Source organism: Schistocerca gregaria, chromosome 4 (assembly GCF_023897955.1).
Source record: "Schistocerca gregaria isolate iqSchGreg1 chromosome 4, iqSchGreg1.2, whole genome shotgun sequence".
Lineage (NCBI taxonomy): Eukaryota > Metazoa > Arthropoda > Insecta > Orthoptera > Acrididae > Schistocerca > Schistocerca gregaria.
The window spans coordinates 752,214,559-752,240,893 of record NC_064923.1 but is presented as its reverse complement, the minus strand read 5'-3'; the positions used below and the strand labels follow the sequence as shown (position 1 = coordinate 752,240,893).

General features: G+C 39.0%; 1 protein-coding gene across 5 annotated transcripts in view; it reads left to right on the top strand.

Annotated features, from left to right (window-relative positions):
* LOC126365936 (sideroflexin-2) overlaps positions 1-26,335 on the top strand; it is a 139,958-nt gene that overhangs the window by 2,280 nt on the left and 111,343 nt on the right. For 4 of the 5 annotated variants that reach the window (XM_050008711.1, XM_050008709.1, XM_050008710.1 and 1 more), the window contains exons 2-3: positions 23,001-23,157; positions 23,287-23,457. In XM_050008711.1, the coding sequence (XP_049864668.1) occupies positions 23,003-23,157; positions 23,287-23,457 (326 nt within the window). In that variant the 5' untranslated portion in view covers positions 23,001-23,002. Of the gene's footprint in view, positions 1-3,954; positions 4,062-23,000; positions 23,158-23,286; positions 23,458-26,335 lie in introns of all 5 variants that reach the window. The other variant, XM_050008708.1, reaches the window with a different exon arrangement.

The following is a 26,335-nucleotide window of genomic DNA, read 5'->3' as shown; positions in this document are numbered from 1 at the left end:
TACTCTCCCATTTTTATTTACGTACTCATTTTACACCCAACACGTGAGTCACCCTGTTGCATGGGACTGACGACCTCACTGTTTGGTCTCTTTCCCCAAATCTACTGCCTGTTACATGAGTCATGTATTTTGATAGTACTATCTACATTTACTCTCAAACAGTAATCTAAAGAAGGAACAAAAAAGACCATTTCAAAGCCAATTATATATATATATATATATATATATATATATATATATATATATATATATATATATATATATATATATATATATATAAAATAGTAAGACAAATAAAGGAAAAATGATTTTACTTAATAACTATATACAGGCTATGTGGACCCAAGTTGGGATGAATTATTAAATTTCAAATCACAAAAGACAGCTAAAATGTCATAGCACACACAGATCTTTTTTATTGCCGTGTACTTTTCTATGTGTACTGCATGTGCAGAAATTAATTTTTAGTTAATGTAAAGATGGTGGCTGTGAGATGCTAATATTGGCCATCATTTGTTACTATTTTGAACTTGTATAACACAATAAATACATTCAGCATTGCTCTTTTAAAGTTATAATTTGGTTCCTCAGAGTGCAAAGGTCCCCATACGACAATTTCATTTCTCCCACGTCCTGTTCAAAATTTTGCTTTCATCATTTATGCAGTACATTTTGATTTCTTAAATGCTTTTTTTTTAAGTCGTGGGCAGAGGTTAGTTTTGTTGTTGGCCATTCATCTAATGTTCATTTGCATTACATTAGATGTTAATATCGTTCCATTATATCAGTTAATTGTTTCATTGTGTTGTAGGATAAAATGTACAAAATCTAGAAGAGTATGCACATTTTAGTCCTGTTTCTGATTTCATTTCCTTATTCTGTGGTCATCATTAATATTTAACTTCGAGAAGCAATGTATTTTATATAAATGTTGCTGTAGCATCATGTTTATTTTAATTTTATAACACCCTCAGCTGTGTAGGAGCTGTGGGAGGGGTGTAGCCCAGATGGAACAGGAAAAAGTAGGGACACGGTACATCGTCACACTCATTGTGAAGCCAAGTGCTAGCCTTAGCCAGGTGACCGAGGACAGAGAGAATTTGTGCAAAGTTTTTCGCTAAGAAGATCAGGTTATTATAGTCAGTACAAAGGTGAACAGCCTGGCTAAAATCAGTAATTACAGCATTGGTGTGTCCTTGATAAAATAGGAGTAGCAACTTTGCTTACAAATGAGTTTTGTGGAGGTCCTGCAGAGCCATGACCAGCCCTGGGTGAACATTGCTGTGAGCTGCATAAACACTGAGTTGAGCAGGCTGCTGTTGACCAAAACAAAATCTCATATGAGTGCAGTGCCAAATGCTACAATTGGGACATGGGAGCATACTAGATATATATGGGCTACACTTGAATAGGAGAGGGAAAAATAGGTTTCTGAGCTTCTTGCAGATGTTTGTATGTGTGTGGAGGGGGGGCATCATCACACATCCCAACAAGATCTCTGGTTACTGATGTCAGTGGCACCATTTTTAGGTTATAACCAAGATTCAGGCACCCTATTTCAAAAGGAGAAGATAGTTCGGTAATTTTCACATCTGTCAACACATGTTTTCTTTGGGATTGGACTTCTTATATTCTTCTTGAAGTCTGAGGGTATTTCATCTGTTTCAAACATCTTGCTCACCAGATGGTAGAGTTTCATCAGGACTGGCTCTCCCAACAGAAGAGCCCCATAAAATGCTTAATAATGCACAGAAAAGTAAAGTTAGCTTAGATGATAATTAAATCAAGACCCTAAGCTGTCGACAGGTGTCGATATACATCAACGGGGACAGTTGAAAATGTGTGCCCCAATCGGGATTCGAACCCAGGATCTCCTGTTTATGTGGCAGACATTCTATCCATCTGAGCTACCCTGCGACTGTAGGGATTTATCCCTTGCACGCTCCCCATGAGACCCACATTCCCAACTTAATGTCCACATTCTACATTCGTAGTGCCCCTGCCCATTACACTCATTAATCGCGGCAGTCAATATTACAAGAGTTCGGGCAATGCATGTGCATCCAGCACAGAAGGAGGAGGTCAATGGCCGGTTAGCCTAACTATATGAAGATGATATCTGTTCTTTCGGATATGTACGAAGGAACAGATTCCATCTTCACATAAGGTTAGCTTATTTCATCCATATATTAGGGGATTGAGAGGTAAGGTAGAAGAGCTTCTTGTGTGGAAAATTTAGAGAGCTCTGGAAAGGAAAGATTGACCTTCTGTGCCAATGTGAGCAACACGTAACCACAGGGCTGGATAAGTTATGTGTAAAAGATTACACTGTCGTAGCTTACTCATGCGGAAGTGACATGGGAAAAGGAGGAGTTGTTACATACATTAAGACGGAACACAAGTTCAAAAACATTGAGACAGCTAGATTTTGTAGTGATCAGCACATAGAAGTTTGCATTTGTGAATTAATGGTGAAAAATAGGTCACTTTTAATTGTAATTGAACACCACTGGGAAATTTTGAAATATTTATGAGGAATTTTCATTCCTGACTATGCTGTCTGTCAGACATCAGGAGTTAATAGTCTGTAGTGACTTCATTGTAGATTTCCTAAGGGTTTCTGATTGGAAAAATTACCTGGAAATCTTATTTGGACTCTACAATTTGATCTCGGTAATTAAATTTCCAACACCTGTGGATGAAAGCAGTAAGATTGTAATTGATAATGTTTTCTATGAAGAAGCTAAAAGAAAGAAAAAATTGTTTACTCGATAACAAACGCTCTTTTGGATCATAATGCACAGTTAGGATATATGATGTAGCGCCTTACAGTACGTACGGGTACTCCTCAGTGGAAATCAGTTAGCGACTATAGGACATATGTTTTTACGAATAGTTTACCGGAATTAGCATGGGATGTAATTTATAATTAACCAAATGCTAACAAAAAATTTAATCTATTCCATGATAAATTCATATCATTTAAAAATATCTTTCTGCATAAGCTAATCAGAAAGGACACTAAACAGCAGTGTAAAAAACCATGGATCACTTGAGGGATTCAAGCATCTTGTGAAAGGAAAAGAGATATGTATCTTTTGGCAAGAACAAGTAGGGGTCGTGCAATAGCTGCACAGTACAAAACAGTACTTAGATTTACTGAGAAAGGTTATTAAAAAAATCAAAGAACGTGCACATTATGTCAAAAATCAATACTTCGAACAACGGACATAGGCTATATAGTGTGCAGTGAAACAAGAGACAAGAAAACCAGCCACAGCATAAGATATAACATCTGAACTGAATGTATCGTCTCTAAATGATGAGTTGCAGGTAGCAAATGTGTTTAACAATCAAAATAACAATGAAAAATCCAGGATGGGGCATGACAATATAATGAAAAGGGTAGTTGCTACTAAACATATAGCGGAGATGCTGAGTCGCAGGTAGGCATAACTAAAAGTCTGTCAGATTGTGAGCTTTCAGCCAACAAAGCCTTCATTGGAAATAGACAAGACACACACACACACACACACACACACACACACACACAGTCTCTGGCTGTTGAGAGCAGTGTGTGTGTGTGTGTGTGTGTGTGTGTGTGTGTGTGTCCTACGAAGGCTTTGTTGACTGAAGGCTCACTTTCTGACAGTCTTTTTCCTGTGCCTATCTGTGACTCAATATCTCCACTACGTGATGAGTGGCAACTATCTTGTATTAATAATCATTTCTTAAATATAGCAGAAAACAGCCAGAAACAGTTCAAGAGCAAAATCAGAGCAGAAAATTCAGTCAAATAAATGTATCACCAACTTCATCTTCTGAAATTATGAAAATTACACATGCTTTCAAAAATAAAATCTCATCCGGTTTTGATGGTGTTTTCAATAGAGTACTAAAAACTTGTTTCTATGAAATATATGATGAATCACTAACTCAAGGTATTTTTCATAGGAACTGAAATATGCCATTGTTAAACTTCTCTTCAAGAAAGGCGATAAGAGAGATGTCAATTACTACCAACCTATTTCACTGCTGACATCATTTTCCAAAAATTTTTGGTAGGTGATATGTAGAATAGCATCTCACCTTAGCAATTATAGTACCTGTGGCAAACCATATGTTGGGTTTCAGAAGGGTAGATCTACTGTTCACTCACCAGATTTTACAAGCCTTAAATAATAAAATTGCGTCGGTTGGTGTTTTCTGCAACTTGTTTAAGGCATTTGACTTTGTGAATCACAGTATATTTCTAGATAAATTGATGTTTTATGGGATTTGATGGTATAGCCTACCAATAGCTAATGTCATATCTCACCAAAAGAATACAGAAAGTTCTACTCAGTAATTGAAGCAATATAGACCAGGGATGTAAGTCTGACATGAGAAATCACGTATGGGATTCCCCAAGATTCAGTCTTAGGTCCAGTACTGTTCCTCACATACGTAAACCATCTTCAGTCTAGTATACAACAAGCAAAATTAGTTGTTTTTGTGGATGACTCTAGTTTTGTAAACAATCCAAGTATACATACAGAAACAGAAGAAATGGTAAACAAAGTTTGTAAAAGTATTGTTGGCTGGTTTTCTGCAAATGGTATCGGCCTCCATTTTCAGAATGCGCAACTGTTCATTTCTGCACATCTAGGGGTACTACACCAATGATAAGTGTAATGCATTGTAAGGAAATAATAAATAGGATGAAACTTGAAGTATTCATATGGACCCATATTGACGAGAATTTAAATCAGAAAAAAACCACATTTTGGAGCTCCTAAATCAACTTAGTTCAGCCATATTTGCACTTAGAATCAGTGCAAATCTTGGGGAGAGAGAAATCAGTAAATTGACATTTTGCATATTTTCATTCAGTAATGTCGTATGGAATAATGTTCTGTGGTAATTCATCCTTAAGAAAGAAAATCTTCGTTGCGGAGAAACGTGCTGTAAGAATAATATGTGGTGCTCACCCACGAACATCTTGTAGACATCTGTTTAAGGAGTGGGAGTTGGGCACTCTAACTACTGCTTCACAGTATATTTATTGCCCCAAGAAGTTTGTTGTAAATAATCCATTACAGTTCAAAAGGATCAATGAGATACATAATTACAATACCAGACAGAAAAATGAGATTCATTACTCCACATAAAGGATGTGTTGAGCCCAAAAGGGGGTGCACATGCTGCAACAAAACTTTTGGATCGCTTACATTGTGATACAAAATGTCTGAAAGACAGCGAAGTAGAATTTGATAAACTAAGAAATTTTCTCCTTGAAAGAAAACTAGTTCTGTTCTGCAGAACAATTTCTATTACTGTAATATGTAAGAGGTGGTCTGTGTTTCATGTGTGCACTTTAATTAGTCTAAACATGGTCCCTAAGGAAGAAGTACATAGAGGACTATAATATATTCTTAGTTTCTTGAGGCAGTTTTTTCAATATTTTTGTGACTCTCTCCAGTTGGTCAAAAAGACCAACACAGCTCATGCTGCGTATATTTTCAGTACCCCCTGTTAGTATCATTCCATATGGATCCCGCACAGTTTAGCAATATTCTAAAATGGGACACACAAGAAGCAATCTCCTTTGTAGATTTGTTGCATTTATGATTAACCCAACAACAACCCAAAATCTGACACATTTATTTTTAATCGTGTTTGGTATGGATCGTTAGCATAGTCGAAGGGCTAGGTTAGGTTGGAAAGTGATAATATGGTTGTCAATTGAGTTCGCAAAGGCAATGAATGTAGAAGTAAAATAAAGTTTGTGGTTACACGTGAATCTGTAGCATAGCCTGATGACCACATTCGCACCACTTTCTATGCACTTTCCAATATACAACACACTTACCATTGCAAAATCTAAAACTGCACAATAAATTCAGAATACCTCTATTAGTTAATGGACAAGCGTCAGATGAGTATTTTGATGCATCTTATGAACATCTATTGCACATAAATAACAAAAAAACCAAGTAGATCCACTTTTACCCAATCTCCATACTAGACTAATTGCATTTTCATCAACTGCAAATAAGGACCTCGTGTTTCTGCAGGTTGACACATTCAAAACATTTCTCAACAAGAAATATTTTATGCTGTTCATACACGTCTTCAGAAAAAGAGTTTGGCACCTCATCGAGCCCTTCTGTTTTCCTGATTTCTCGCTGTTTTGTGAGGTATATTGTGGAATCGTTGTGGGCGCTACATTTTTTGCAGCTTCTTTGCATTAGTTGCAAAATAGTCACTTATGTGTGCCCTTTCTGGTTTCTATTTTGACATCTCATATTACTTTATTTTTGTTCTCTGCATCATACACTGATGAGCCAAAACATTATGACCACCCGCTTAATAGCTTGTTTGTCCATCTTTGGAACAAAATACAGCACTGATCCATGTGTCAGGCATTAGATGTCTGCACACAGGTCACACAAGTTGTGTACATAATGGGCCGCTGATTTGCATATGTGGTGATGGCGCCTGATAGCAACTCAAATGGGCCGTATAAGATTTACATCAGGCAGATCTGTTTGCCAAGAATCGAGGCGTGTTCATGATAATGTTCCTCCAAACACTGTAATATGGTTCTGGCTCCAAGTTGTGGACAGTTGCACTGCTGAAAGACGACATCGCCCTTGGGGAAGACATCAGGCATGAAGGACAGCAGGTAGTTTGCAGCTGTCTTCAATTATAACCATAGATTGCATACAAGTGCAGGAAAATGTCTCCCATTCCGTAACACTGCTCCCACCAGCCCACATTTGAGGCATGCTGCAGGTTTCGAGCTGCCATTCACCTTGATGATGGCGTTTGTGGAGACGGCCATCGACCAAGTGTTGCAAAAATGTCTATCATCTGAAGAGCTGACATTGATCGCCAGTCAAATCCTGATCATCCCTGGCCCATTGTAATCATAAACGATGGTGTTGGTGGGTCAATATATGAACACGTAGGGGTGGTCTGCTGTGGAGTTCCATGTTCAACAATGTACGATGAATGGTGTGCTCTGAAACATTTGTGCGTGCACCAGCATTGTGCTCTTTTGGCAGAGATGCCACAGGTCAGCATGTATCCTAGTTTACCAAGTAGACAAGACTACGAAGTCCACATTCTGTGATGAGTTGTGGACTCCAACCATTTAGCACCTAGTGGTAGTTTTACAGTCCTACATCATTCCATAAATGCTCACAACAGTAGCATTCAACAAGCTTCACTGTTTCCGAGATACGCGTTTACAGGCTCTGCCATTTGTCAAAGTCATTTATCTCAATGGATTCCCCCCTTTTCAGCCCATACCTTCACTAGGATGATCCCTCATCTGTGTCTGGTCTGCTTACATAGTTTTGTTATTGCGTTACATGCCTGCAAAGCCACCGGGCAGTATCCAATGTCATGGTGGGCAGCAGTCATAATGTTTTGGCTTCTCACTGTACATTATTTTGCCATTACACATTTTTTTAAGGAATCTGTGGTTTCCTCAGTGTCTATATGTAACTGTTTTAATAATTAATGATGATGTAAATAAAATAGAAAGAAACTTCCACATGGGCCTTTAAATATGTCTGCTTGTGTCTGTGTATGTATGTATGGATGGATGTGTGTGTGTGTGTGTGTGTGTGTGTGTGTGTGTGTGTGTGTGTGTGTGCGCGCGCGCGAGTATATACCTATCCTTTTTCCCCCCTAAGGTAAGTCTTTCCGCTCCCGGGATTGGAATGACTCCTTACGCTCTCCCTTAAAACCCACATCCTTTCATCTTTCCTTTTCCTTCCCTCTTTCCTGACGAAGCAGCCGCCGGTTGCGAAAGCTCGAAATTCTGTGTGTGTGTTTGTGTGTTTTATTTATTGTGCCTATCTACCGGCACTTTCCCGTTTGGTAAGTCTTGGAATCTTTGTTTTTAATATGTTTTAATAATTAGGAACTCAGGATTAGCAGAGTGGTTTTTTTTATAAAGAACAGAGGTGAATTTTCAATGGCAGGTGCTTAAGTGACCACTTTTGGAAATGTGTCAAAAGTAAAATGGAATGGAAAGTTCTAGCACAATATAAATAATTTAGGAGTAAAGGAAAACACTCACCAAATAGTAGAAACAGGCACACAAAAAGTAATAAAAACTTTGCGACCTTTTGGACAAATCTTTGCAGCACACCCATCACCCCTGGAATCCTTCTGGCCTCGACCTCCACTAACGCACTGCATTCACACCTTTACCCAACAGACACCCCTTCCCCTGCCCTGATACTTCCTCCCCATCCATGCCTCCATGGCATTGTCACAGTGTCCTGCACGGACTCACCAGCTCTGATGCCCATGTGCTCTCGCATTCCTATCCTGTGCATCTGCTGCCTCTGGCTCCTGCATGTCTATCTTGTGCCTCCTTTCAGGCCACTGATATGTGTGTGTGTGTGTGTGTGTGTGTGTGTGTGTGTGTGTGTGTGTGTGTGTGTGTGTGTGTGTGTGTGTGTGTGTGTGTGTGTGTGTGGAGGGGGGGGGGGGGGGGGCAATTTTCCCTGCCAATATATGCAAGTACATGGTCTTAGACTGATACTGAATTTTTTGTTACCATCATAGTAATATCGTCTGCTTGTGCCATGCCAAAAGTAATCATAATATTAGTGATTACATCTTTTACACTTGTGTTTGGGTTGACATCTGCATATGATATTTTGTTAGTTTTGAGGGCTGAGATTCTGTCCAGGGATTCGGTTAATTTATTGAAAAATGTGTCCACATTGCCACTAGCACAAAATGATTAACATTTTGGGGATTTCAAGCATTGTCAGGTCAGTGCCTGACATTTTTACCGTAGTTCTACAGTGCCCTTTCATATGACAGGGGCACTGTAAGTTATATTCCAGTATCTTTACACCAATGCTCTCTAATACATACCATTATTCCGGTCTAAGACTAATTCAGCCTCAAGTACTTCATTTTTAATAGATTTATTTCCTGTTACTGGTGAGTGTGGCACATTCTATCTTGCAAAAACCTCTAAACTTGTCGAGACACTTTTTAGGCAGGAGTAGTTATTCCAAAAAAAAACCTAGTTCTTCTGCACAAGACAACAGAAGTTTGAGCACATGTTGCCCCATCCCCAGTCTTATTAATTACCTCTACAAGCTTTACCATTCCAGCTCTATTGAGGTTCAAACTGTGGCTAGTGAAATCCTATCTCCCAGTAGTCCCAACCAGCACCAGTGCAACACATGCCCAGTCAGCAGCCCTCAGTGCCATTTCTAGCTCTGCATTAACTTAACATACGGCACTGCCAAAGTGAGACCACCCACATAACTTGACCATGAGGACATTTGTGTTGCCAGTTAAAGAGATTACCTTTTTTCAGATCACCACCTATGTCGTATTCCCTGCCCTTTAATGAGCTGTTCCCTGCTCCACACACTATTATTATTTGAAAATCTTTAGTTAAATCCTTTTGCAAAGGCCCTTAGGCACTTTCACCTAATTTAGCACGGCACTTGGCTGCAAAGAGCTGATGACGTGACAGTGTGATCCTGACCTCTCCTGTAACCAAAGGCTGACACAACTGCTACCCTACAGCAGTACTTTCTTCTTCTTCTTCCTAACACTAGCAGTGTTCCTATTTCCATGATCATGGGAAAAGTCTGCCGCACAATCTCACTTCTATTCTAATACATGGAACAATGGGAAGTGCCCTCTACCGTGTACTTTGCAATGGTACGCCGAGGCTAGAGATTGATGTGGATGAATATTTCATCCTTCATTTTATTGTATTCACTTTTGGTGTCATTAAGCTGAATGAAATGAGATTTATTAGTCTCATAACGTTCATAATCTAAAGAATTTGATTAAAAATCTGTAATAAATCTTCGTATTAAACATAAAACAGTTGATGCCTAAATGGTATCCTGATAATAATAGTAACATTAATAATTCAGAGTTGTTATTTTCCATGAATTTAAATTCTTCTGCTGAATAGTAACATTTCTCCCATAGATTCTGCTGCAGCCTTATTTTAAAAGTGTCTGGCTTCATATTAAGTGAAAATATAGGGTAATTTAGTAGATAAAAAATCTACTCACCAAGATATACTACACTCACACTTATAAATTAAGGATAATTGCAGAATGTGGTGTCACACGATGTGGCACTACACAAAACTGGGCCAGCCGAAGTGGCCATGCGGTTCTAGGCGCTGCAGTCTGAGACCGCTATGGTCGCAGGTTCGAATCCTGCCTCGGGCATGGATGTGTGTGTGTTGTCCTTAGGTAAGTTAGGTTTAACTAGTTCTAAGTTCTAGGGGACTAATAACCTCAGCAGTTGAGTCCCATAGTGTTCAGAGCCATTTTGAACACAAAACTGGTGCTAATAACATAGGGAACACACACGTCACAGATCTGTATGTCCACGGTATTGGTGATAAGTTGAGAAATCCATCCAGAACACATGTGCTACAAAACGTCATTGTTTCCTGCGTATGTACCCCAACATCAATGTGGGATACGATCACCGTGCACACATACACAGGCCGCACAACGGGTTGGCATACTCTGGATCAGGTGGTCGAGCAGCTGCTGGGGTATAGCCTCCTATTCTTGCACCAGTATCTGTCGGAGCTCCTGAACTGTCCTAGGGGTCTGAAGACGTGCAGCAATACATCGACCGAGAACATCCCAGGCATGCTCAATGGGGTTTAGGTCTGGAGAACAGGCAGGCCACTCATCCACCTGATATCTTCTGTTTCAAGGTACTCCTCCACGGTGGCAGCTCAGTGGGGCCATGTGTTATCACCCATCAGGAGGAAGGTGGGACCCACTGCACCCCTGAAAAGGTGGACATACTGGTGCAAAATGACGTCACGATACACCTCAGCTGTTACGGTTCCTCTGTCAAAGATATGCAGGGGTGTACGTGCACCAATCATAATCCCACCCCATACCATCAAACAACGACCTCCATACAGGTCCCTTTCAAGGACATTAAGGGCTGGTGTCTGGTTTCTGGTTCATGCCAGATGAAAACCCGGCGAGAATCACTGTGCAGACTATACCTGGACTCGTCTGTGAACATAACCTGGGACCACTGTTCCACTGATGATGTACTGTGTTCTTGACACCAGGCTTTACAGGCTCTCCTGTGACCAGGGATCAGTGGAATGCACCTTGCAGGTCTCCAGGTGAATAAACCATGTCAATGCAGTCGTTTGTAGACTGTGTGTCTGGAGACAACTGTTCCAGTGGCTGCGGTAAGGTCCCGATCAAGGCTACCTGCAGTACTCCATGGCCGTCAGTGGGCACTGATGATGAGATATCGGTCTTCTTGTGGTGTTATAGACTGTGGACATCCCGTACTGTAGTGCCTGGACACGTTTCCTGTCTGCTGGAATCATTGCCGTAATCTTGAGACCACACTTTGTGGCACACGGAGGGCCCATGCTACGACCTGCTGTGTTTGACCAGCCTCCAGTTGCCCTAGTATTCTACCCCTCATAATGTCGTCAATATGTGTTCTTTGAGCCATTTGCAACACACAGTCACTATTAGCACATCTGAAAACATCTGCACACTTACTCGTATGTGGACTGCTGCCAACGCCACCATGCGACGATTGCAGGTCAGATGCACCGCATGGTCATACCCTGAGGTGATTTAAACCCGCAAACCACCCACCATAGCATTGTTTCACCATGTATCAGCATTATCCTTAATTTATGATCATGAATGTAGCTTCATATTACATTTTTGCCTATTAATTCAAGTATATATTTTCATGCCCTTATACTGCTGGGTCTGTGCACATAACTATAGCTGGTGTGTGGGAAGCATAAAACTCTTCAGATCATTTTTTATTATTACCACGTAACATGCCTCATACAATCATAGGTGACTTATTGGCTTTAAGACTAACATGCAGACTAATAAGTGGAGATGCTGAGTTGCAGATAGGCATAACAAAAAGACTCTCACAATTAAAGCTTTTGGCCGTTGGCGTTCGTCAACGACACACACACACAAACAAACAACTGCAGTCTCAGACAACTGAAACCATACTGTTGTTTGTTACATTCCAGCCTGGATTTTCTGTTGTTTGATACAGACTAATGAACTAATCTAGGGTGAAGATACATATGTATTACATGGTTATCATTTTTTTTAAGTCTATGGTTATAATATATTTGGTGCTACTTTTTAGAGAGATACTACATTACATGATCATTCAAGAGATCTTCTACACTGTAGTGACATTTACTTTGAAAATATTTTTCTAGATCTCCTTCAACATTTTCTTAGATCTGGATCACTCTTATAGATTTTGTCTACAAATTTCGTGCCCAAATAGTGTGGAGTTATTTTAGATAGTTTGAGTCTGTGAGTAGGTAGCATGTAACTCGCCCTACATCTAGTCTCATACTAATGCAGGAAGCAGTTGTCCTCAAAAAGTTTTGATTTCTCTTTGTGAAAATGAGAATCTCATATATATACATGCTTGGAATGGACATCAGATCCTGTTTTTCAAATAGAGGTTTGCAATGTTGATTCTTTTTCGCTCCACCATTGCTTGAATGATCTTTTTTCATAGTCGAAAGGCTTTGAGCAGATTAGTTTTCCCATACCTCCAGAAAATTATGCTATACTTAACTACTGAAACAAAATATACATAATATACATTTTTTTAACTGCTATGTCAGTGATACTAGATAAGTTCATTGTTTCCTGTGTTACGTGTTTAGCTAAAATGATTCTTGTCAAATAATTTTTGCCCTCTACAAAACGAGATTATAATTTCATGAATGCCTAGGGAGGGAACAGTTAGGATTTGTAGTTTCCAAGACAAAGGGGTGACAAGAGTATTTTTGCTGTGTACTACACATGTAACTGTCAGTTCTCTTCTGCAGCTTCAGTATTCGAGACATGCCATTTGAACTTTCCCAGAATACTATACCTTCCCCAATGACAGATTCAAAGTAACTGTGATTTTTCATCTCTCATGCCAGTAGTATTTGCCTTGTAAAAGCAAAACTGCTTAATGTATGTGATCAAATAAGGGTAATGCAGAACTAGATTTAATAATGAATAAGAAAATAGAAATGCTGGTAAGCTGCTGTGAGCAGCGTAGTGGATGCATTATCGTAGTCAAGATTGACATAAAATGAATGTCCATTTCAGTAATACAAGTTTATATGCCAGATAACACCGCAGATGAATAAAGTGAATGAATATATGGTGAAATACAACAAATTATTCAGATATTAAAAACAAAGATTCCAATACTTACCAAGCGGGAAAGCGCCGGCAGACAGGCACATGAACAAAACACACACACAGAATTACTAGCTTTCGCAACCGATGGTTGCTTCTTCAGGAAGGAGAGGGAAAGACGAAAGGATGTGGGTTTTAAGGGAGAGGGTAAGGAGTCATTCCAATCCCGGGAGCGGAAAGACTTCCCCTAGGGGAAAAAAAGGACAGGTGTACACTCGCACACACACACATATCCATCCGCACATACACAGACACAAGCAGACACTGTGCAATTGTAAAAATAACCATTTTAACTGTGCACTACAATGACGCTCCTGGTGGCGGAATGGAGGTACTGATGTACTATGTGAATCAAACATGAGGTTATTTGCTTCAAAATTACACATCTACCGATTCTGTAAGTTGTCTCAATCAATTTATGTATAATTCCAAAGTTGTCAAGTCTTTTTTGACTCACTCTGTGTAATATAATCTTGATTGTGATAGGGTCTGCAGCTGCAGTGAATTTTTTGAATGATTTCATTGTCCTCACATATACATTATTTAATAGTAAGAGAGAGATTTGAAATTGTAAGACTTTTCCAGGGGTACATGTGGACACTGCCCACAATTTGTTGGTTATGAATTGTACATAAAAACTAGAGAAACCGAAGGAAGGTATGAAATAGCACCTCAGTAAGTTGAAAGAAAAAGAGGTTTTTGAGGGTTTCAGAGGGAGCTTTAGGCACAATAACAGGGGAAAGGAATACAGCAGAAGATGAATGAGTATTTTAATTAGATGAAATAGTGAAGGCAGTAGAGGATCAAATAGGTAAAATGGCGAGGCCTAGTAGAAATCCTTGGATAATACAGGAGTACTGAATTTAACTGATGGAAGGACAAAATATAAAAATGCAGTAAGTAAGAAGGTGAAAGGAAATAGAAATGTCTAAAAATGAGATTGACAGGAAGTGAAAAATGGCTAAGTGGAAGTGGCCAGTGGAAAATGCAAGGACCTAGAAACATATTTCACCAGAGGAAAAATAGATACTGCCTACAGGAAAATTAAAGAGGCCTTTGGAGAAAAGGCAAGCAGCTGTATAAATATCAACAGCTTTGATGGAAAACAAGTCATCAGCAAAGAATGGGAAGCTGAAAGGTGGGAGGGGTGTATAGAGCAGCTATACAAGGGAAATGAATTTGAAGATAAAATTATAGAAAGGGACTATGAAGTAGATGGAGATGATTTGCGGAATATGAAACTGCGAGAATAATTTGACATAGCACTGAAAGACCTAAGCTGAAACAAGGTTCTTAGAGTAGATGACATTCCAATAGCACTACTAATATCCTTTGGAAAATTAGCCATTAGAAAACTGTTGTACCTGGTGTGCAAGTTATATGAGACTGGGAAAATACACTCCAACTTCAAGAAAAATGTAATAATTCCAGTTCCAAAGACAGCCGAGGTGAATATTGCCAATTGTTAGGTTAATAAGTCGGTGTTGCAAAATACTAATGTGAATTATTTGTAGAAGAATGAAGAAACTGGCAGAAGCCAACCTCAAGAAAGGTCAGTTTAGGCTCCAGAGAAACATAGGAACATACGAGGCAACACAGACCCTTCATTTCTCTTGGAGAATGTGTTAAGTAAAGGCAAACTTATGTTTATAGCATTTGTCAACTTAGAGGCAGCTATTGGTAATGTTTTATGGAATACACTCTTTGAAATTCTGAAGGAAGCAAGAGGTTATTTACATGTTGTACAGAAACCAAATGGCAGTTATAACAATTGAAGGAAATAAAAGGGAAGAAATGGCCGAGAAGGCATGGAGTCAGGTTGTAGCCTATCCCCAATGTTATTTAATCTGTACATTGAGCAAGAGTGAAAGAAACCCAAGAACAATTTGGAGAAGAAGAAGAAATAGAAACTTTGAGGTTTGTCAATTACTTTGTACTTTTGTCAGATGTAGAAAAAAAATTTGAAAAAGCTATTAAATGGAACAGACTTCTCTAAAAGGAGGATGTAGGATGGACATCAACAAAAGAAAAACATTGGTAATGAAATGTAGTTGAATTAAATGATGATGCTGAGGGGGTTAGATGTTGAAATTAGACAGTAAAAGTAGTACAAGGTGACCATAGTTAAAGTTTGAGTTTCAAAATTCTACAGAAAGAGAGAAAAAAGAATTAATAAAAATTTGACCAATAGATGGCACTTTAACTGTTAGAGTATGCTCACCAGCAGACATGTGGCACACAGCTGTTCCACATTTTGCATCCTAGATGCCCAACACGACTGTCTCCATTAAGGATTGCTCACTGCTGGTAACGCACTTTTACAAGAAAGGTGATTTTGCACCAGTAGCCATGCAAGAAGGCATCGGTCCGATGTGTGCTAAGGGTCTGGAAAAAATGATTACAAAATTTGGTGCGCAATGTGGCCGAGGCAGTAAAGGGGCTTACGTGACGTCTGTCGAAGATGTAGCGACAGTACTGCAGGAGGGGTCGAGTGGTGGTCCGGATGCACAAAGTGCACGGGGAATTGCACTGCACAAATGTTGAACACACCTGTGAACACTGTGCACAAAATCTTACGAATCATTCTGCATTGTCACACATACAAAGTTGCCCGTGTTCAGGAGTTGGTTCCTGGTGACATGCCAACAAGGCAAACATTCGCTCTGGAATTTCCTGTTTGCACGGAAGTGAACAGTGAGTACCCGTGAAACATTCTGTGGACAGACAAAGCCAATTTTCATCTCCAAAGACATGTCAACATACAGAATTGCAGAATATTGGTAACAGAAAATCAGTGTGTACATGTACCTGTACCAGTTCATTCTGCAAAAGTGACTGTGTGTTGCAGTGCAGGGTGATGGCATCGTTTACTGTAGGACTGTATTTTTTCGAGGAAATTAGTCCTGTGTGTCCTGTTACCTGTACTGTCAATGGTAAACACCAACCCTTTGATAACACGGATATGTTAGTAGGATCATTTTTATGCGAGACGACACTCCTCTACACATCCCACCGCCAATGAAGCAGCTGTTGCAGAGGCGTTTTGGAAATGCTAGAATTATCAGCCGTCATTTCCCTGCAGCCTGTCTGTCCTGATCACCTGATCTTAATCCGTATGACTTCTGTGGTATTATCTGAAAGATGTATTTAGTGCTTCAATTACAAATGTAGCTGAACTGAAGACATCGAGGGATTGTCAGTTTAGTGCTGGAGGGAAGTGTAGTGGCAAAAATTTTGGAGGGAACACCAAGAGATGAATACAGTAAGTAGATTCATAAAGCTGTTGGGTGTAGTAGTTATTTAGAAGTGGAGAGACTCGCACAGGATCAAGTATCAGCTGCATCGAACAGTTTTCAGAGCGAAGACCACAACCGGAACGAGGAGAAGGCTTGAGTTCTTAGTGCAGATAATTGTGGTACTGAGAACCAAAAAGGCTCAAAGAACATAGACGAAATTTTGAGAAGAATAGGTGTTTGTGAAAATCAAATTTGTAGACAACCAACCAGTTTCAAAGGTTTGGCTTGCTTTTTAATTCAGCATCCACATCCTATATTTCCTAAAGAAAATAATGTATCCAGATAATGTTAGAAATTTTAATTTACATTTAGGATTATTATTATTCTAATTTACAAAATTTTCATATAAAGGCTAGTGACAATAGTATCTTTTTGACACTTGCAAAGTTGGTAATTACTGTGGAACTACACTACTGGGCATTAACATTGCTACACCAAGAAGAAATGCAGGTGATAAATGGGTATTCATTGAGCAAATATATTATACTAGAACTGACATGTGATTACATTTTCACCCAATTTGGGTGCATACAGCCCGAGAAATCAGTACCTAGAACAACCACTCTGGCTGTAATAACGGCCTTGATACTCCTGGGCATTGAGTCAAACATAGCTTGGATGGCGTGTACGGGTACAGCTGCCCATGCAACTTCAGCACAGTACCACAGTTCATCAAGAGTAGTGACTGGCGTATTGTGACGAGCCAGTTGCTCGGCCACCATTGACCAGACGTTTCTAATTGGTGAGAGATCTGGAGAATGTGCTGACCAGGGTAGCAGTCGAACATTTTCTGTATCCAGAGAGGCCCTGCAACATGTGGTCATGCATTATCCTGCTGAAATGTAGGGTTTCGCAGGGATCGAATGAAGGGTAGAGCCACCGGTCGTAAGATATTTGAAATATAATGTCAACTGTTCAAAGTGCCATCAATGCGAACAAGAGGCAACCTAGATGTGTAACCAATGGCACCCCATACCCTCACGCCGGGTAATACGCCACTATGGCAATGACGAATACACGCTTCCAATGTGCGCTCACCGCGATGTCGCCAAACATGGATGCGACCATCACGATGCTGTAAACAGAACCTGGATTCCTCCGAAAAAATGATGTTTTGCCATTTGCGCACCCAGGTTCGTCGTTGAGTACACCATCACAGGCGCTCGTTTTTGTGATGCAGTGTCAAGGGTAACCGCAGCCATGGTCTCAGAGCTGATAGTGCATGCTGCTGCAAACGTCGTCGAACTGCTCGTACAGATGGTTGCTGTCTTGCAAACGTCCCATACAGCCACTGCATTCCCACTGGAACCACTGCTCTTATTATGGGGCTTTCCCCCCATTCATCTTCTTCACAGCTATTTCCATTTCTTCCTGTGTAATTTTTCCTAATTCTGCTTCCCAACTTATCTCAATTTCTCCATTATTTGTTGTTTCCTCATGTACCTGCTCCTCAGCGTTTAACAGCTTCTTAAAATGTTCTCTCCAGAGATCTTTTGTATTCCCTGGATCTTCAGTCCTCTGTTTCCATCTTTACTGGTACTTCAGAAGCCTTCATTTTGTTTTTCATCATTTTATAGAACATTTTCTTAGTGCTCTTCACATCTTCTTCAAGTTTTTTTTTGTAAACTCTCCCCATGCCTTTTTCTTTGCTGTTTCCACTATTTCTTTGCACTTCTTCTTTTCCTCTATATGTCTTCTAACTGCTTGGATTGTGGTATCATCCCATCAGCTTGACTATCTTACTTTTCCTTTCCAGATGTTCTGCCACATACTTTTTGTGCTGCTTCGACTAAAGGGTCTTTGAATAAACTCTATTCTTTTTCTACATCTACTTCTTTTGGACATTTTTGTGTGATTAATTCTCTATACTTTTCAGCATTTTCACTCTCTTTCAGTTTCCAATCCCATATCCTCATCACTTTCTCCTGTTTTCCATTTTTCACACACTGATTTATTTTCCATAGTCCCACCAGTAATCTATGGCCTCCATCTGCACTCACACTTGGAATTATCTTCACGTTCATTACTTTCTCTCCCCATTCCCTGTCTACTAGAATATAATCAATTACACTCTTGGTTCTTCCATACCAACTATATTCGGTGATAACATGACTTTCTCACTTCATAAACCACCTATTTGCTATTTTCATTCAATTTCTCTGGCACAAATCCAGGAGTCTTGCCCCTTCTTCATCTCTGCCTCCATATCTAAAACATCCCAATAGTTGGTCAAATCCTCTTTCTTTGCATACCTGTGCATTAAAATCTCCCATCACTATATTAGCACCTCTGTATGGTTCTCTAACTCATTTTCAAAGTCCATCTTCTCTTTTTTGCTACATCCCACTTGAGGTGCATAAATCTGGATAACTTTAGTGTTATTTGTGGAGTCTCAGATGTAATATGATCGTGTCTAACGTATATCTCACACTTTCAATACAGCTTTGTGCATTCTTATTCACCATCACTGCCACACCATTTCTTCCAAACCTGTTATTCCCACTCCAGTACAGTTTTCCTCCTGCTCTCAAATTATTCTCACCTTTTTCCTTCCACTTCATTTCGCTTAATCCCAAGGTATTTAACTTTATCTTTGTTAGTACATCTGTTATTTCTTCAATTTTTTCCATTCGGGGTTAAAATATTAACGGTGCCAATATTTAGGTTGTTTTTTAGTCCATTTGGTTTCATCTTCTTGTACTGATGAATATCATCAGACCTCCCATCATTTGCACCAGTACTTGAAGAAGCAGTAGAGTCAAACCCCGAGTGGTTCATTCCGAAGCTCATCTGTGTTTTGAAAGCAGTATATGAAGACTTTCCTACTGGCTTGTTAGGCCTAATGCAACAAAGGATTTTCTATTGGGGTTGTCTACCTTAGCCTTTGGAGTTTCTCCTCCTGCACAAGGCAGTGGTTCCCTTCTCATTTAATCCCCAGAATGGAGGGTTGCCCCATCTGCCAGCTTCGCTGTTCTGAAATCTTTCTTCTCCACCGTTGCTGCCTTTAAGGTCTTAAGGGGAGTCGTACTGCCCTGTCTTGACAATGTTAAATTGGCTGTATAAATGCCCCGTTTTCTCAGGAAGTGTTGAGTATATAGATGTGGTGTTTTTATCATGTGTTCTCCCATGTTTTGTGACTGTATTGTCCTACAATCACTTCAAAATAACAACTGGAGAAAAAGTTATGATTTTTTTCCTAAACATATAACATTTTGGTGTAAATTTTACCAATTTTAATTTCTTGAATTTTAGCTATTTCAGTAAATACTACTAAAGTAGAGCTACAACATCATTGTACCATCTATGTTATGTGGTAAATAATTCATTGATGTAGATTCAGAAGTTTCTGAGAAAAAAGAGCTTTTTATACTGAAAAATGTCATGTTGAGGAAATTGTATTTAAAGAAAAAAAATTAATACACAGCCAACTGATACATAAAAAATATGTTAGAATCCTCCTGGATGGTAGTCCTGATCTCCTCCTTCATCTTCCTTACCCAGTGCTGCACTCCTCTTGGATCTGGCTTCTTTTGACATATTGTTTGTTGCAATCTCTGCCTTCATGATTCACAGTTGGTCCAAGTCAATCCCACTTTTAGTGGTGTTGTAACCTTTATGAATGCCAAGATATTCCAAAATGTGTAGTCTTCCAGAATAGCCATCATTAAAAGTAAGAACAGCATCCAAAACACCAAGTTCAAAGACTGACCTTCCAACAAAAACATTTTTTGGTGTCCTTGACCATACAACATTGTTAAATGATTCATTCACATTTTGTGTTTTGCCCTTGAGACATTTCTTCAACAGCTCTGGTTGGGCAAGATCCTGAAACACAGGTTTCATGGCAAGCATAACAGCATTTGGTATAGTAATTTTGTGGTATAGTAATTTTGTGCGATAAAGTGTCTACTTTACCCTCCTCTTTTGCCTTCAAGTATTTACACCATTCAGTGGAAAACAGGTTGTGTATTATTTCGACATCTGTAGAGAGCGTGTGGAAATAAATTGCCCCAACAGCTCTCTTCATACCATTTAAATTATCTCTGTTACTTCTAATAGCCATACCATAATATTGTGTAATCTGATCAATTTGTTTATCAGTCAGTCGACATCTTATACTTAGACCATCAGATAACAAATACTTCCCAACTACTGTTTGAGTCTACGTAGTCTCGTTCCCATCCTCTTTTGCACATGATTAATGTACTCTAGTTTTGTAATTGACAAATCACCATAGGGTTTGCTCTCCACCACTGCCTTATATGATCGTAAGTCTCCATCCCCAAGAAAACTCATGTAGCAAACAGCACGGTCATGCTGGGAACGTTGGAACATTTTCACTGCAGAAGCAACCTCCATCCCTCCACTAGTTCCTTCATAGTTTCTCTGACAATTCATTTCATGCTCAGTTTGCTTTTCAGTACTCTGGCCTGCTTGCCTACAACCCTGACAGTACATGGTCAACACATCAACATCCAACACTTTCCCATTGTTGACGCTGATAATAGATGCACATGAATTCTTTGACTGGAAACCTCTTTTGTGCTAGGATCCGTCGAATGATATTGCTATGTCAGAACTACCATTTTCTGCTACAGCCTGCTCTGCTACTGTAGTCATTGGCTCCATAGCACATGCCTTGACACTACTTCCTACTATGGAGTTGTATTTTATAGATTTTGTAAGGGGACTAGGCAGGTGCAGCAAGCCACAAAGAACATTACCAGCATAATGGCCTTTTCCTATGCATCTAAGTCCATAGAAGTATCTTAGATTAGTGTCAAAATTTTATGCATCTAAGTCCATAGAAGTATCTTAGATTAGTATCAAAAAGTCCATTCTTTACACTTACTTCTAAAGTCTTGAAAGTATTTTCGCATTTACAGTTCAAACACATTATTTGTAAAGTGCACACCAGACCATTGCACTGAGATAGCTTTTCAGTAATTTCAATTTCCCCTCCACATATAGTATATGGAGATTGATAATAATATTGCAGTTTGTTTCACTGTCTGAAGCTGTGTTGTATTTTACATCATTACCCAGCAGTTTTTTCATGGGAGCACTCAGAGGAGTAGAAGGACTGTCACTATTTACAACCAAATTATCACACCCTTCAGTGCTAACCACTCTTTTTACTGCTGTTATATTTGATCTGTAGTATCTGTTACCTTTGTTTTGTATTTTTTTAAACACTCCTATTGGTTTAGTCATGACGAAAACTATCACAGGAAACAAAGAAACTAAAACACAGCTAGTGGATAACTGTTGTTGACAAACACAAACAAATGTACAGTTCAAAGAGTTTACTGCGAAGAACCACCAGTGTAGGCAACTTATGAAACGGACAGTACTCTACAAAACAAAAGAAACCACAGTCTTCTAGACTATATAGCTCCAGAGAAAAATGCCAATATGTGGAATGACGGAAAACAAAATTCTTGGAAATGTCATTGCATGATTATTTTCAAATATTTATTTAAAATAGTAAATAATCGAATATTTCAATAAAACCAACACCAAATTAAGCATAAAAATCCATATTTTCATAATTTGCATAAAAGTAAAAATGTCTAATTTTGTCATTTTGGATGGTGTGACTCCCCTTAACCTGTAACCGTGGGCATGGGTCCATGTTATACCCCACGGGCTTGGGTCCCTGCCTGAACTCAGCCATCCTATCACTTCAGCCTTCTGAAGTGTAGGATGCCCACCCCCATGACGTGGATGCACCAGACAGGAATTACCCCAGTGGAGGAATAGGGAAGAGGACTCTACCTCCCTGGAGCCAGGTTAATGATTGCGTATGGTGCTACAATCAAAGGCAATTACAATACATTAGTTTCTTTATTTCTCTTGTGTGGCGCCAATCTGTACCAGAGTATGGGGGGACTTCTTACAACTGCAACTACTGATATCAAAATTATACAGTGACATTCAAGATGTAACAATAATTGATGTCCCAGATATCTGATCCTGCATTTATGTGTAAAATGCCATGTTTTGTTTATAAGTAACTGACTGTGTATTGTACAGTAATCATAGTCAGATAAACCTTCTCTTAATTCCCCCCTCCCAATTTCTTAGTTTCCTAGGACTTCCCCAGTATAATTGATTCTATATCTTGTTGTGAAGTGTGTAGTGATTTGATATTACACAGTAAATGATAAGATTCTTGCTGCTATCATGTATGTTAATAATGTCATACTTTACTTCAGACACTGTTGAAAAGTGATTTTTTATGAAGCCTACAAATGTTACACATGCACTCAAACACAATATCATATCCATTGTTATTACTTTTTAGTTATTGATTATATACATTAAAGGTCTGTGGTGTAGAGATACTTCTACTGAGAATACTACTTATCTTCACTATTAAATATAAAGTTCACTGTAGTATAATAATTATAATATGTGAACTTACGTATGAATGTGGCACACTGAGAAAGGGAGGCTTTACTTGCAGATATGTTACATGAACGCATAGATGTGGATAGTCCTCTTTGGGACCAATCAACTTTCCTTGGGAGACTGAAACACTTTTTTTGGGTGACAGATCCAAGAACATGCACTGCTTCTGATACAGCTTTAGATGATGCCAAGAAATTAATAGAACTCTACAGGTAAGAGTATCCCACAGTTGGAACTGTTCTCTAGTGATATTTCAGATTCTTAGTTTGTGCTTTTTAGTAGTACTGCCTTTCTGTCAAATATATTGCATGATTTAATACAATTATTTTATTTCTATCCAGGGTTGGTAAGGAACCTCCAGGAACAAATCAAGAGCAAATCATATATGCAAAAAAATTGTATGACAGTGCATTCCATCCGGACACTGGTGAGAAACAAAATGTGTTTGGCAGAATGTCTTTCCAGGTCCCTGGAGGTATGGCAATCACAGGAGCTATGTTACAATTCTACAGGTGACATTTTTGTTATGTATTTTGTGTTTAATGTAATTGTGCACTATAGGGTGAATCTGAATAGGTTATAGCATTTTGCAATAAGTACAGAGTAATCTAACAATTTTTTTTTATTTAAATACTCTTGAGTGGCAAATCCAGATTCATCTCCCACTATTAGTCTCAGTTTAATCATCAGATAAGACCAACAAGTTTAATATTGACAACAAATGAAAGATATTAATGTTTGCATTTAATAGTTCTCAATCGTGTGTACCCATACTTTCATAAAACATACCAGATTCATAGAGTGGACTGGATTTTATGGATCGCATGCTGATGCCATTTACTTACATCGTAACCTCAAACTTCTCAATACTCACAATAAAACAAAATGAGTTTTATTCATGAGTAACTAACACTGGAAAACAGTAAACTTAGGCTAAAACTTAATATTTGTGAAAGAATACTACATGAAAGTATTTATCAGGCTTACCTCAAGGAATTATGTGTATGATAGATAAACAACCTTGCAGATATTGTTTTTAGTTGACTGAGGTTCTTGCCCTGAGATGTAGTTTTATAAAGAGAGTCACATTCATAAAATACTTGTTTGAAATACTAGAAGATTTGAAGACAATTAATGTATGGTGCTAAGACTGGCAGCTGACACTGAATTTTAAATTTATGAACTACAAACATTAAAACAAAAGACTATATCGATAAATCACATTATTTCAGACACTTGGAAATGTCAAGTACCCATACTATATCAAGTGATTTGAAGTAGAATGCCCATGTTTGTTGTTGTTGTTGTTGTTGTTGTGGTGGTGGTGGTGGTGGTGGTGGTGGTGGTGGTGGTCTTCAGTCCTGAGACTGGTTTGATGCAGCTCTCCATGCTACTCTATCCTGTGCAAGCTTCATCATCTCCCAGCACCATCTGCAACCTACATTCTTCTGAATCTGCTTAGTGTATTTATCTTTTGGTCTCCCTCTATGATTTTTACCCTCCATGCTGCCCTCCAATACTAAATTGATGATCCCTTGACGCCTCAGAACATGTCCTACCAACCGATCCCTTCTTCTAGCCAAGTTGTTCCACAAACTCCTCTTCTCCCCAATTCTATTCAATACCTCCTCATTAGTTATGTGCTCTACCTATCTAATCTTCTGCATTCTTCTGTAGCACCACATTTTGAAAGCTTCTATTCTCTTCTTGTCTAAACTATTTATCGTCCATGTTTCACTTCCATACGTGGCTACCCTCCATACGAACACACTCAGAAACGACTTCCTGACACTTAAATCAGATGTTAACAAATTTCTGTTCTTCAGAAACGCTTTCCTTGCCCTTGCCAGTCTACATTTTATATCCTCTCTACTTCGACCATCATCAGTTATTTTGTTCCCCAAATAGCAAAATTCCTTTACTACTTCAAGTATCTCATTTCCTAATCTAATCCCCTCTGCATCATCCGACTTAATTCGACTACATTCCATTATCCTCATTTTGCTTTTGTTGATGTTCATCTCATATCCTCCTTTCAAGACACTGTCCATTCCGTTCAGCTGCTCTTCCAGGTCCTTTGCTGTTTCTGACAGAATTACAATGTTATCAGGGAACCTCAAAGTTTTTATTTCTTCTCCATGGATTTTGATACCTACTCCGAATTTTTCTTTTGTTTCCTTTACTGCTTGCTCAATATACAGGTTGAATAACATCGGGGAGAGGCTACAACCCTGTCTCACTCCCTTCCCAACAACTGCTTCCCTTTCATGTCCCTCCACTCTTAGAACTGCCATCTGGTTTCTGTACAAATTTTAAATAGCCTTTCACTCCCTGTATTTTACCACTGCCACCTTTAGAATTTGAAAGAGAATATTCTAGTCAGCATTATCAAAAGCTTTCTCCAAGTCTACAAATGCTAGAAATGTAGGTTTGCCTTTTCTTAATTTAGCTTCTAAGATAAGTCGCAGGGTCAGTATTGCCTCACGTGTTCCAACATTTCTACGGAATCCAAACTGATCTTCCCCGTGGTCAGCTTCTACTAGTTTTTCCATCCGTCTGTAAAGAATTCGCGTTAATATATTGCAGCCGTGACTTATTAAACTGATAGTTCGGTAATTTTCACATCTGTCAACACCTGCTTTCTTTGGGATTGGAATTATTATATTCTTCTTGAAGTCTGAGGGTGTTTCGCCTGTCTCATACATCTTGCTCACCAGATGGTAGAGTTTTGTCAGGACTGGCTCTCCCAAAGCTGTTAGTGGTTCTAATGGAATGTTGTCTACTCCTGGGACCTTGTTTTAACTCAGGTATTTCAATGCTCTGTCAAACTCTTCACACAGTATCATATCTCCCATCTTCATCTACATCCTCTTCCATTTCCATAATATTGTCCTTGTATAGACCCTCTATATACTCCTTCCACCTTTCTGCTTTCCCTTCTTTGCTTAGAACTGGGTTTCCATCTGAGCTCTTGATATTCATACAAGTGGTTCTCTTTTCTCCAAAGGTCTCTTTAATTTTCCTGTAGGAAGTACCTATCTTACCCCTAGTGAGATAAGCCTCTACATCCTTACATTTGTCTTCTAGCCATCCCTGCTTAGCCATTTTGCACTTCCTGTCGATCTCATTTTTGAGACATTTGTATTCCTTTTTCCTGCTTCATTTACTGTATTTTTATATTTTCTCCTTTCATCAATTAAATTCAATATTTATTCTGCTAACCAAAGATTTCTACTAGCCCTCGTCTTTTTACCTAGTTGATCTTCTGCTGCCTTCACTACTTCATCCCTCAAAGCTACCCATTCTTCTTCTACTGTATTTCTTTCCCCCCATTCCTGTCAGTTGGTCCCTTATTCTCTCCCTGAAACACTGAACAACCTCTGGTTCTTT